At 34.6% G+C, this 12,741-nt stretch overlaps 2 protein-coding genes across 2 annotated transcripts; one reads left to right on the forward strand and one right to left on the reverse strand.

The window, feature by feature from the left end:
- The first annotated feature begins 667 nt into the window (after positions 1–667).
- Positions 668–3,540, forward strand: LOC130991976 (uncharacterized). The gene is made up of 6 exons (XM_057916411.1): positions 668–1,050; positions 1,669–1,765; positions 2,390–2,565; positions 2,649–2,724; positions 2,814–2,878; positions 3,183–3,540. Exons 1-5 carry the CDS (start codon positions 931–933, stop codon positions 2,828–2,830), a joined length of 486 nt encoding a protein of 161 aa, XP_057772394.1. The 5' UTR covers positions 668–930; the 3' UTR covers positions 2,831–2,878; positions 3,183–3,540.
- Positions 3,541–3,592: 52 nt separating this feature from the next.
- LOC130991975 (uncharacterized) lies at positions 3,593–5,403 on the reverse strand. Its single transcript, XM_057916409.1, has one exon. It carries the CDS (start codon positions 5,401–5,403, stop codon positions 3,964–3,966), a length of 1,440 nt encoding a protein of 479 aa, XP_057772392.1. The 3' UTR covers positions 3,593–3,963.
- Between the last annotated feature and the right edge of the window lie 7,338 nt (positions 5,404–12,741).

Genomic DNA, 12,741 nt, shown 5'->3' on the forward strand with positions numbered 1-12,741 from the left:
CTTAGTTAATTTTCAATGATAAGTTTGAGACAATAATATATTCAAAGTAAGACAATGAACTATTAATAAAAATAAATAAATTTATTTTTGTAGAAGATGCAACATCTTTTTGAAAAAATATATAGAGGTAGGCCTTTCTGTGTTTTGAAAGTTTGAATTTACCTTTTGTTGAATTAATAAAAAGAGAATAATTATTTATAATAATAAGTGATTTTACTTTAATTATAAGTTCATTAAAATTCTATTTAAACGCAAAAATTAATCGTACGAGCACAAAATCTGCATCATTTCGGTCGTGCAGAAACACATCTAAATTATAAATAAAGCATTTGGAGTGTAAACAATGCATAAATTACAATTACTATTTGATAACCAATAAATTATACTCCCTCTGTCCGCAATCTCGTTTTCACATTGTGGACGGCGCGAGTTTTAACAAAAGTGGTTGATAGTAGTAGATAATAGTGAATATTGTAGTGAGTGAAATTTGAGTCCCATTATTGTTGTGAGTGGAAGTTTATGAACCCTATCTTTATAAATAAAAATGAAAACAATATCGCGGACATATCGATATGACAAATGTGAAAACGATATCGTTGACGGAGGGAGGAGCATGCGATACTAATCTCGCGTGACCGTATCGAACAGATTGTGCTAAACTAATAATGTTGCTTAGCCGTGTCAAATACGATGACAGTCCTTTACTATACTAGGTTGCGGCATGAAAAAGTTAATGTGTGATAAGAAGAAAAATTCGAAAATACCTTTATTTCTTTTTTTCTTTTTTTAAGTCGATCGCGTGGAGTGCCGTCGTCGTGTTCTGCCGCCATTTATTCTCTGAAAAGAAAAATCCGATCCTTTGTTGACCACTGCAGTTTTCTGTAACCGCTTTCACACACAATCATCAACTTCCGACACCGCGACGCACTAATGGAGAAGAACAATCAACTAGCCTCCTCATTCACCAACGATCTCTTCGGCGCCACAGATTCATCCCCAAATTCTGCCGCCAATGGAATTTTCTCGTCTATTTTTGCAGCTCCATCCGCGGTATGGTTTTCGTTGCGCTGCATGGTTATTTTTTGTTTTTTGTTTTTTGTTTTCGAAAACTATTGCTTGATTGCGTTAGGATATGTGAGGTTGAATGTTAATTTACCCGGTTTGGGCTGATAAAATGTACGTACGTGGTTTGGATGAGATTTTCCATCGTTTATCAGAGTGAATTTTGGAAATATAATGTATCAGAGGTTTGATCATGCCTCGCAGAAAGGATTTATCAAGCCGAATGTTAATTAAATATGATCAAATTTGATATGATCTTTGCCTCATCAATACTAGGAAGGGTTGGGTTGAATATTTTGGAAGCTATATTTTAGAGTTGAGTGCTTTATGTTTCTGTTTTTATTGATTGCTTCATTAGGGGATTGTTGTAGGGATGAAATGGATATGACTGAATTGTTTCACTTATAAAATTTTGAATGAGGTTCTGATTTATGTTGTTTCCTTTGAGTTTAAGTTTCGTGTTAAGAATTTGTATCATGAGAAGTAGTATATAGTAGTATCAATTATGCTGCTTTTGCACTCTGTGAAATCTAGTTTGTTGTATTCCTTTTAGCACTCAATGTTTGAGGGATTTTGTTCTCATATGCATTATGTAAGTTTAAATAGGTTGCAGCAAGGAACTACTCCACTTCTAAGTCCAATGATAATGAGCAACAAGGAACTACGCCACATGGGAGTCAGTCATTGGATACTGGAGTTCAGGGTAAGTTTATAGATGTAGTCTCATCCATATTTTATTCACTTTGCGACTTTGAGACTGCAGAACATATATGACAGATGTTGTGGTAAGATGTTTGAATATTGTGTAATACTTTGAATATGTTTACGGAAGCCTCCACGCCACTTGCTTTTTCCCACACCAGTCTAATATATTCTAGGACTGGATATTAGCTACTGATATCTGTCAACATTAATGCAATTAAAACTCATAACAGAGAATCTGCCCATGAGAAGCTAATTAAATATTCTTTGTAAAAAGAAGAAGAACAGAGAGCTTTTAATTTGAAGACTGACTTGAATATGGTATGTAGGATTGCAAAAAAGGTACTTCAAACACCTTTTGAGAAGCTATTGTTTCATAATGCCCAGAAAGTTTTATGTAATTCTAGGACTACATAGAGATTTTTCTTCAAGAAAATAAGGAAAAAAAAAAACTTTTATGTAATTCTAGGACTACATGGGTAGGTAATGCTAAAGAACACCTCGACCTAGTTGGCTGCCAACATAACTAACCAGTATAATTTCCATCTATACTGAGTCCAGAGAGAACATGAATTGCAAGTGTTTCACACATCTGAAGAAAATCCACATCACTTATCTGTTTCAGGTAATATGATTAAGGGCAAGGAAAATGAGAGTAATTTCGTGTATAGCAAAGAAATGGACTCTATCTTTCAGGAAAGACCTGGACCATCCCCTCTGAGTTCATCTCTTTACTATGGAGCAAAAGAGGATATGTATGTTAATTCTTCAAGTCCTCATACCTCACGACCAGATACAGATGTGAGATGTTTATGTCTAGAAAACAATTTATATTTTTGAGTTTACAAACTTATATAACAGAGTTGTACTTATTACTGTATCAGTACAAGAAATATGGTGGAGTAGATGATCCCAGCGGAAATAATTCAACTGGCGCTTCGAGGGGAAACTGGTGGCAAGGTATAATTGTCAGAATGCTTGAGCTTCTCTCTGAATGCCTGTTAGATGAAACCTCATAAATAAAAGATCTGACACTCTTTGTCATGCAGGGTCGCTTTATTATTGAGACTCTGTCTTGAAGGTCCAAAGCATGTGAATCCCTGTCTATTATTAGGTAACTTTTATTAAGCTAATATAAGGTTGAGAAATGTTTAGGTCAAATGTTCCCTATCATTCATGATTGGTCTGATGAGCGTGTTGCTGCAATTTAATCTTGACCTTTGTGCTTTCGGAAAGTAGAAAGATGAAAATTGTAATGACTGCAAATCATAAATTTTGGACATGGTTTTTATGTGGATCATCAAATGACACCCTTTTTAGCGATGAACCAAGAATTTATACTTGTCTCTTTCTTCATTGTGGTCCATCCTTTTATTCAGCAGTTCTTTTCTTTATTTTTGTTTATGCATGCAATGCAGGAATCCTGAAGCTTTGGAGCAGTTTGATGTAGATTTGGGTTGTATTTGCAGCCTACTGTGGCAGAACTTGGAGTTTTTATCATGAGTTCCCCAGTTATGTTTTCTGGACTTGTGAGTTGAGCCATATTATTAGGCTGCTATGGTTCTTCTGTATTTGTTTAGCCATAATTGGCGAGAACTTTTATGATGCATTTGTGAGCCTTGATGTTGGGATACATATTTTCAATAAATGATTTTCTGAGAGTTTTATGGATGTACAGATAAAGGCTGATGCCTTATTTTGGTTTGTTCTTGGACGATTGTTAAATACCTATAGTTTTGGTACTGTAATTGAAATGAAAGAAAGATTAAATGATAATTGTTATAGATGCTGCACCTTCACTGCTGGACTAACTATGGTTCACCACCAATTCAAGAAAAAGGGATAACACACTTAGAAATGCTCACTCGTACACCAATAAGGACTATTTATTTACATGAAACGGATGAAGTCAGAAGAAGCAGAAAACTGGCCTTATGGAGACATCATATATATACCCTGGTGTTATCATATGTTCTTCGACTCTTTCTTCTGCTCAAGATTCAGGTCTGTCAATTAACGCGTGCTTCTAATTCCTTTTAGCAGTTCAAATATGTGTACTTACATTGTTAGACCTAACCTCTGACATGGGATCAAATTGAGTAAACTCCATCGGATGTCTCCCTTACCTCACCGGGACTCATGAGAGGGTCTTTAGTGTACCTCCAGAGCAAGGTTGATCTTCTGTCACAGTCTGATCTTCTAATTATATCTGTAAGTACAGTAACCATTTCTAACCTTTGTGTTCTCAGCAATGCACAAGAATAATCTCTCGTAAGCTGCAGTCATTTTGGTGGCAGTAAACAATTTCAAGGCCCTTTCCCTGGCAAACTGACCTTTCTTCTGGAGAGTAACTCTTCCATCCTTCCACACATCGTACAGAGCTTTCTTCAGCGCGTCTACTGTTGGTGAAAACATGTATCCTATTTCTTGGCTGACGACCACAGAACCTGTGATGCTGGCAAGTTTCGTGGCCATCAATGGTTTCCCAACAAGCATGGCTTCTAACAAGGTATGATCCAAACCTTGAGCACGTAGTGTTGGATTTACGAAAATGTCGATAACATTGTAGAATTTTGTGAGTTGAGCTTGGTCCAACGGGCCTAAAACACGCAAGTTGGATCCAAGCTCTTTGTATCGGTCACCCCAGGGACCATCTCCAGCCACCAGAACTACTACATCTTCCTTGAACTTGAGACTTTCGTTGAAGATTTGCTTCAATGCTTCAAAGATCAGGGGATGTCCCTTGTCCTTCACCAACCTTCCCGCGATTCCAAGAATTAGCGATGTAGATTCTTGAATCCCAAATGCCAACTTGAGATTAGAAGCCTCCGGCTTGAAAATCCCCTCATCAACACCGTTCAAAATAATGTGAACGCGCTCCTCTGGTAACATATAGATACGTTTCAGGACATCTCCCACATGATCACTAGTTGCAACATGGTGAGCGTAACGTGGGAAGAATCGTATTTCTTCGATAACCTTGGTTACCCTTTCTGCCAAAATAGACGACTGGTTGTCTTGAGGAGCCCGCAGCAGTTCCTGAATGATGTCAGAATGTATGGATTCATATGCAATGCCATGCCAACTAACAGCTATGTTGTTGAGGTTTCTTGCTCTAAAATGCATCAGCCCTACACTCTCTGTGTGAACCACATCAAAAGGTCTTCCAGTAGAATTCTCCACCTGAAACTGCTTCCAAATTGTGGCTTGGTCTAGATAACCAGCAGCCGTTGGCTTTGAGAGGTGGAAATGTAAATTCTTCATTGAGGTCACATTAGTTGAGGCAGAGGTGAACACGTGGAGCTCGTGGCCCCTTCTGGCAAGATCCCGGTGCAGAGTCATGGCGTGGCGCTCCAGCCCTCCAGCATGGTGCTTGTCAGGCCATTTCTTGACGAAAACAGCTAGCTTGAGCAATCTTGAAGGTGCCCCGGAAGGTAATTGAAGCGAATTCCATGCAGCTTGAAAGGCAAGAAGGTTCGACTCCCTCTTATCTGCCTCGACTACAATCTGGACATCGGTGTGGCAGCCGTTGGAGAAGTAAGACCAACAGACGAACAGGAACGAGGAGAAAAACGACAGCAAGAGAAGCAGATAGCATCTGCGGCGCAAACTCAGGTGCGACGCTTGGTCCTTCGCCATTTATAGTTGTGATTTTGTTGAAGTTGCAGATGAGAAAATGGGATTGAAGCTTTATGCAATCTTGATATGATCAAAATTCAAATCTACTACCACATGCGTTTGCTTAGAGATGCAATTTTTTGCACAGTCTGGTGTTATTTTTAATATTTGTATGATCTGATTTCTACATGTTTAATTTTTATATTCAACTGGCATATGTTTGATTAATTTTTCAAGATTTGGAGTCAGCACAAAGCATCTGAACTAGTGCCAGACAATAGAGCTTTGGAAAAGACTCCATTAGTATTTTGTATGCTCTCTGCGATACCTAATCACAACTTGATTACTGATTAGTCAACGGTGGTTAGTCGCGAGTTTATTTTATTGTATTTGTGTACGTTAATTTTTTAATTAAATATTGGTATTGTACAAGTGTGCATATTTAAAACAATTGGGAGTGGGGAATTCGGGGACCAAAAATTCAGTTTCAGTCGGATTGTCAATTAGATTGTTAGGCGTCCGAAAAGTGATCCCGTGCTATATTTGAAAATTTTTATATGTTAATTGTTTCTATATAATTAATTTTAATTATTAGAATATTTTTGGAAAAAACTATGTAAATATTGGTTTATAAAGCCCTGTATATAAGAGTAAAGCATCCTGAGTTAAGTCTGTCCGACACGCTAAATTTTCCGGCCTATCACTAGGGATATCCACGTCCCTACAATTTTATGTGTTTTTTTTCGGTGAAATAATTTTATGTGTGTTATTGTGTCTCATTCTTATATCTATTATTTTAATAATACTCCCTCCATCCCATAAATCTTGACACGTTTTCCTTTTTGGATCATCTCATTTCCAAATAAGGTAATAATTACTCCCTCCGTCCATGAAAGAACTTCCTAGGAGGGAGTGGCACGGGTTTTAAGAAAAAATATTGTTAAGTGTATTGAGAGTGGATAAAAGGTAATTGGGTGTATTGGGAGTGGTGAAAATGTGTTATAATTAATATTGAGAGTTGTGAAAAGTGAAAAGTAAGAGGATTATAAGTGGTGGGGTATAGTCCAAAAATAGGTAGGAAGTTCTTTTGTGGACGTTCTAAAAAGGAAAGATAGGAAGTTCTTTCGTGGACGAGGGGAGTATTATTTTATCTCTCATACTTTATCACTTTTATTACATTATCTCTCCTACTTTATCACTTTTATACTTTATTAACTACACACTTAAAACACCAATCTACAATTCCTTAATTCTCGTGCCAAAATCAAACGTGTCAAGATTCGTGGGACGAAATGAGTATTTTTTTTATAAAAATAAAACTTATTAGTATAATATTATATATAATACTTAAATTTTTTTTTTCAAAAAATTACAATTTTAAAAAAAATATATACTACTATAACTTTAAATTTATCAACTTATTATTAGTTAATAAAAGTAAAATTAAATAATGAAAAAATAACTATATATCCTAATTAAATAAAATAAATTATAATTAATAATCACAATCACAAAATTAAATTAAAGCATACAAAATTGTAATTAAAAAAAATATAAAAAATAAATAAAATAAAGACATGAAATGAACATCAAATGTTGTAAATTAATTGAATCTCAATCCTAATCATCCCTCCAAAACACTCCAAACATTCGCCCTTCCACCACCACTCGGATGGTAAATAAACTAACATGCTTGCATATATTATTCGGAGTTGGACTAAAAAAAAATTCGTTCAAAATTATTTAGTGAAGTTTAATAAATAAACAAACAAAATTTGAGCTTGATAATATTCAAATCATTAGCTTGTGAACAAGTTCATTAAGTGATTCAGCATAAAAATATATATACTTCCTCCGTCCACAAAAAATAGTCAATTTTTGTCATTTTAGGACGTCCACAAAAATTAGCCACTCTCCACTTTTGGTAACTTTATATCACATGGTTAGCCCTTATCTCCACTCACAATACATTTAATTATCATTATCAATACTATCTATATTTCGAGTTCATGATTTTGAAAAGCTATTTTTCATGGGATATTTAGTTTTGGTTGGAGGGGCATATGCACCGCAATACATATAAAATATAAAATGACGATTTTATAAAAAGAAAATTATACTAATATATATGGAGTTGTTATTATAAAAGTCACACTTATCTATAAAATGAATTCACTCTAAACTCGCTATGAAACATTACGAATCGTCATGAAAATGTATGAATTCATAAGTAAAGTCATGAATTCACCATAGATCTTCAAAGTTTAAAGACTGAAAATATAATTCTTAATTATTTTATACAATGTGTATATGTGCATCAAGTGAGAAATTAAGATTATATTTTGTGAAAAATGAGATTACATGAATAAACACTTACATTAGTTGAATGCGACTGTTCATTTTATTCATCTCGAATTCATAAATTTTAGGATTTATTCATGTATAATTTTCACTATAATCCATCTGAATTCATATACATCGATCGTATATATATCTCATTAGGTACAATCACAAAAATCTACGGTTCATCAACTAATCCAAGTACAAAGTTGAATGATGAATTTATTTAATAAGATTTTTTTTCACCTTGAGATAGTCCAGTCTGTTTTTCCAAGTTTGTGTTTGGTCTTCCATCACTGTAAAATGGAGTAACATATATCAACTTTTTCATTTTTCTTTTCTTTCCTATACATATATCACTGTAAAATGGAGTAACATCACTACACGGGTTTTAGCCACGCATAATTTGTGACACATAATTATATGTGGAAATATACTCACACATAATTAAATATGTGTAGGTAAATTCATTAGACAGTTTTAAATAGTTAATGACATTCAATTATGTGTAGGTACGTAAAAATATTTAGTCACATTTATTTTTTTATTTTTCATTTAACTCTTAATATATTTAATGCTAACGTGGTAGTTTTAGCCACACATAATTATGTAGTAAGATAAGTAATACAATGAATAGTTATTGTATCATTAAAATTGATCTATCTCTAGGATGATGTGAAGTTGTTTTTCAAAAAAAAAAAAATAGCGAAATAAAATAAGGTTTTGATTTTATCTCAAGCCCTCTTAATTAATAAAGATCTACCAAATATGCATTTAGTATGCGACTACGAATTTTCATATCATCCAAAAAAGACCTACGTATGATAAAAGAAAAAGAAAGAAAGTAAATTTCCAATAATAGAAAATGTTGTAGATTCTTATGAAATTGTGAATTCAGAAATGTAGGCTGCGGAAATAAAGGTTGGCTTTCAAGGAAGAGAACATAGCACGATCCGTATTTTCATGCAGATTTAAAGCCTCAACCACAAAAACTCATTTGAATTTCTTGCATGCTGACTTCACATATACTACATATTTATCCATCTCCCATTAAAGACCGTTTAACTGCAATATATGTATTTATGGCAAACAATATTATTTATCATTTATATATAGTCTGTGTATTTTAATGACAAACATCTTTTTTGGAATCATTTCTAACACCATCTACATTTGGTTGAGTTAATGTTTGATTCATTCATGCTCCGAACCTATTTATAAGTCAAATATTGACTCATCATGTTGACTCATATAAATTATTTTAAATTTTTTTACTTTTAATTTAATTTAAATTATACAAATTTAAATAAGACGATTACATAAATTTAAAACATGAAAATCAGTCATCTTCAGCTCTCCTTCTTACAAGAATGTCAGCCACCTGTTGCTCATGTTACTATTGGGAATGCAGCTTAATGTTTCTAAATATATAGCGCCTTTTGCGCCCGACTCTACCCAAGCCTGCATCGGGAGGCTCATTGTCGAAGTTGGTGGACGTCGTTTACCACCGAATAATTCCTGCAATCTTGCCAAGAATTAAATGAGTATAACAATAGGAATAAGTAGGATCGAATCACATAGAACGGGTATGCACTCAATTTCCTAAATATCAAGTTTAGTGTAGCAAGATTGATTATAAACTAAGAAAACAAGTAATATAGCAAATAAAAAATTAATCAAGAATAAAATGGACTTGATTCCGAATAAATTCACATTGGTCACTCCTCTGATTATAGACGCAAAGATAAATTAATTTTCATGGACCAACCACTGTTATAGGATACCGTGGATACTATGAATGCAATGGACGTGCCCCAATTCCCACTTACTTTCTCAAGAGTTAGCTGTAGATGTCAGGTCCAACTATTTTCCTTATTAAAACATAACCTAATTAAAAATGTCAAACCTAAATTTAATGTTTCAATAGCATTAAGATGAAGAGACCCGATTTAGACATATTACTCAAGAAACACAAGCAATAATTCGTCTATCAATTTATTCTCTACTATCAATCCGATTCCAACAATTACAAATTGAAGGAACTAATTGACACTAATCTGAATTAATCTAAGACGACCGGGCTCAAGAAATCAGATTAAACAAATTGAAATGTATAGATAAGAATAATATTATAAAAAAAAAATACGTGAATTCAAACTACAACAATTCTAATTAAAACGATAATTCAAACTCCGAAAAAGATCAATTAGCTACGCAAAATTCTCCTCCAACCGCCAAACTCCAAGCGCTATGTATTGCGGCTATTGCCAAAGTCAAAGTATCCCTCTTAAACTACTTAGCCTATTCTAATTAATGCCAACTGCCATGAGTTCATGGCCCAAAATTAAAAGCTTAATTATACCCCTAACCCAAGAATTGGCTCGCCACTTTGAAGGCCTAAATATAATATATTATTATATAACAATAATAATATTCTCTCCGTGCACAAAAAATGACATTTTTGCTAGATTGAGTGTCCATAAAAATTATGGCATTTTCTATTTTAAAAAATAACTCCACCATTTTTTTCTTATCTTTTATCCTAACAAACACTCCTTATTTACAAAAAAATCATTCTTAAGTCGTTTTCAAACACTCGTTTCAAATTTTGATGGATCCCTTTCTTCACTATATAAAAATCATCACTAATTTTATTAAAACATGTGCTCATTAAAAGTGTAATACTTTTGGTGAACGGAGGAAATAATAATCTTCTAATTTTGCACCAAACTTCTCTTCTTCTTCTAATTTATTTCACTTGACTCCGTCGACATCGAACTCTTCAATTCCTGCATCAAAAAGCACCTCAATGTGTATCTTAAATTTCATTAAAGCATAACAATTTTAAAATATGAACAATACACATCAAAGGCCGGAAAATGAGCCTCGGCGATATGGGTGCTCTAAGCATGCTTCAATTATACTGCATTATACTCGTTAATTTATTTTCTGGAATACAAAAAGAGCACTTATTGTCAACAATTAAAACAATCTACTAAAAGAAATACAGATTATCTTCGAATTTTAATTTCAATTTGTCATCCCTGTTATGGTTTTTATTTTTTTTAATCATATTTATACATCACAAATAGTAAAATAAAACATGTACATACTGTATATTTTTCTTGAATATATAGGAGATAGTGTTTGATCTTATAAATATTCAAATTGAAAATAAATCTCTAATCTTAATTGTCTGATATGTAGTCAATTTATCTGATATATCATTTCATTTAGGATGGCTATGTTTTTTTTTTTAATTTTAGGATGGCTATGTTAAATTGTTAAGTAGTGATGTAGTTTGATTTTATCTTTTATTTTTCAATTGAAGTATGGGTAGTATAATATATTACCTTGTCCTCATTACATTATAATTTTAATCGGTTTACAAATATATATACTGAAATGAAACTTAATGTACAACAGCAAAAGGAATTCACATTTTGTATGTAATTGAAATAAAAATAAAATATATCGTGTCTTGCTATAAATACATGTTATTAAGTCGATTTGAAGCACAACACATCCTCCACCCTTGGGAAAAATGAAGCTACCATTCCTCCTCTTATTGATCCTATTTGCGGCGGCGATGAGCTGTGCCGCCTCAAGAAATGAACAATCCTCCCCGCCACCACTATATGGCCATCAACCACCTCCACCCTACTACCACCACCCTCCGCCTCCAACATATGCTCCTCCCCCCCACCACGGCCACCGCCCCCCTTCTCCGAAACATGCTCATCCGCCCCACCATGGCCACCGCCCCCCTTCACCGAAACATGCTCATCCGCCCCGTCACGGCCATCGGCCACCTTCTCCGCCGCCTACTACAAAATATGCTCCTCCGCCCCATCACAGCCATCAGCCACCTTCTCCAATATATGTTCCTCCACCCCATCACGGCCATCGGCCACCTTCTCCGCCACCTACTCCAATATATGCTCCTCCGCCCCATCACAGCCATCGGCCACCTTCTCCGCCGCGTACTCCAAAGCATGCTCCTCCGCCTCGTCACAGCCATCCGCCACCTTCTCCAATATATGCTCCTCCGCCCCATCACGGTCATCGGCCACCTACTCCAATATATGCTCCTCCGCCCCGTCACGGTCATCGGCCACCTACTCCAATATATGCCCCTCCGCCCCATCACAGCCATCAGCCACCTACTCCAATATATGCTCCTCCGACCAGCCACGGCCATCCGCCACCTTCTCCACATGCTCCTCCGCCCCATCACGGCTCTCCCTACACGTACTGAGTACTTTCGCCGCCGCCGTAATTTCTCAAAAATAGAGGCGATTCCTACGTAGTTTAGATTCCAGATATTATATGTATGTTTGTTGGCTTGGTTTGTATGCAATAAATTGATCAAAGTCAATTACTATAAGAGGGTCAATTAAGCCATATATATGTTTTTATAGTTTGCACAAATATTCCTTAAGCCAAATGTTTTTATAAATGAAAGAGTAAACCCTAGACATGAAGTTCTTTTTTCGTTTTTTAAGCCAAAGATGGAAAAACTACACCGCACAAGCGGATTGAACTCAATACCTCTTATAAATGAGAGTCTTTGAATGCTCAGTTTGCCATTTGAATTAGATTTCATTGGCAAATAATAAATAAAATATTCTAACACTTAATTTACAATTTAAAAAATACTTCAAATCGATATTGACAAAGAAAAAGAAAGATCAATTAAATTTTAGATATGAAAATAATTAAATGATGAACAGAGTCAAGCTTAAGCTAGCATACGTAGAGACAAGATATGTATACAACCTTTGATATGATTTTCCCTAGAAATAAAAACCTCATAAACTCACGTTATTTTCTCTCTATACAACCTTTGATATGATTTTCCCTAGAAAAAAAACCTCATTAACTCACGTTATTTTCTCTCTTTTTTTAATTGAATTTTCCAGCACAAATTCATTTAAATTGAATATATTTCATACAATACATAAGCTTTATAAATTCCTCAATAAGGGCCTATCCAAACACCCTGCAGAAAGTGCAACA

Source organism: Salvia miltiorrhiza, chromosome 7, assembly GCF_028751815.1.
Source record: "Salvia miltiorrhiza cultivar Shanhuang (shh) chromosome 7, IMPLAD_Smil_shh, whole genome shotgun sequence".
In the NCBI taxonomy this organism is placed as follows: domain Eukaryota; kingdom Viridiplantae; phylum Streptophyta; class Magnoliopsida; order Lamiales; family Lamiaceae; genus Salvia; species Salvia miltiorrhiza.

Excerpts from the sequence above, each read along its gene's own strand:
- LOC130991976 (XM_057916411.1), top strand. The coding sequence starts at position 931 with ATGGAGAAGAACAATCAACTAGCCTCCTCATTCACCAACGATCTCTTC. Across the intron at positions 1,766-2,389 it reads ATTGGATACTGGAGTTCAGG|GTAATATGATTAAGGGCAAG; the intron begins GTAAGTTTATAG and ends TATCTGTTTCAG. Across the intron at positions 2,566-2,648 it reads CCTCACGACCAGATACAGAT|TACAAGAAATATGGTGGAGT; the intron begins GTGAGATGTTTA and ends TTACTGTATCAG.
- LOC130991975 (XM_057916409.1), bottom strand. The coding sequence starts at position 5,403 with ATGGCGAAGGACCAAGCGTCGCACCTGAGTTTGCGCCGCAGATGCTAT.